This window comes from Geospiza fortis, unplaced genomic scaffold (assembly GCF_000277835.1).
Source record: "Geospiza fortis unplaced genomic scaffold, GeoFor_1.0 scaffold237, whole genome shotgun sequence".
NCBI classification, from domain to species: Eukaryota; Metazoa; Chordata; class Aves; order Passeriformes; family Thraupidae; genus Geospiza; species Geospiza fortis.
Window position 1 is genome coordinate 7,325,146 of NW_005054319.1, and position 406 is coordinate 7,325,551.

At 64.5% G+C, this 406-nt stretch overlaps 1 protein-coding gene across 1 annotated transcript; it reads left to right on the forward strand.

Annotated features, from left to right (window-relative positions):
* Positions 1-6: 6 nt before the first annotated feature.
* On the forward strand, positions 7-406 carry DEXI (Dexi homolog). The gene has a single exon (XM_005420431.2). It carries the CDS (start codon positions 40-42, stop codon positions 319-321), a length of 282 nt encoding a protein of 93 aa, XP_005420488.1. The 5' UTR covers positions 7-39; the 3' UTR covers positions 322-406.

Sequence of the window (406 nt, forward strand, 5' to 3'; positions counted from 1 at the left end):
CGGGTCGGTGCCCGCTGCCCCCGCAGCCCCCACGGCTGCATGACCGCCGCGGTCTCCGCACGTCTGGATTCGGTGGAGTCCTGGGCCTTCCATGCGCTGCTGGTGCTGCCCTATATGTTTTACGTGGGCTTGTTCTTTGTCAATGTGCTGATCCTGTACTATGCCTTCCTGATGGAGTACATCGTCCTCAATGTGGGCATCGTTTTCCTGCCCGAGGATATGGACCAGGCTCTGGTGGATCTGGGGATGCTTTCCGACCCTGGCTCCGTGCTCTACGAGACGGACAGCGAGCTGGATGTGTTTGACGGGTACTTGGAGTGACGCCCCAGGGCGCTCCAAAGCGACTGAGCTCCGCCGCCGCCTGGCCCGGGGCAGGGGCCCGGCGTGCCCGCATGGCCCGGGGACC

Excerpts from the sequence above, each read along its gene's own strand:
- DEXI (XM_005420431.2), top strand. The coding sequence starts at position 40 with ATGACCGCCGCGGTCTCCGCACGTCTGGATTCGGTGGAGTCCTGGGCC.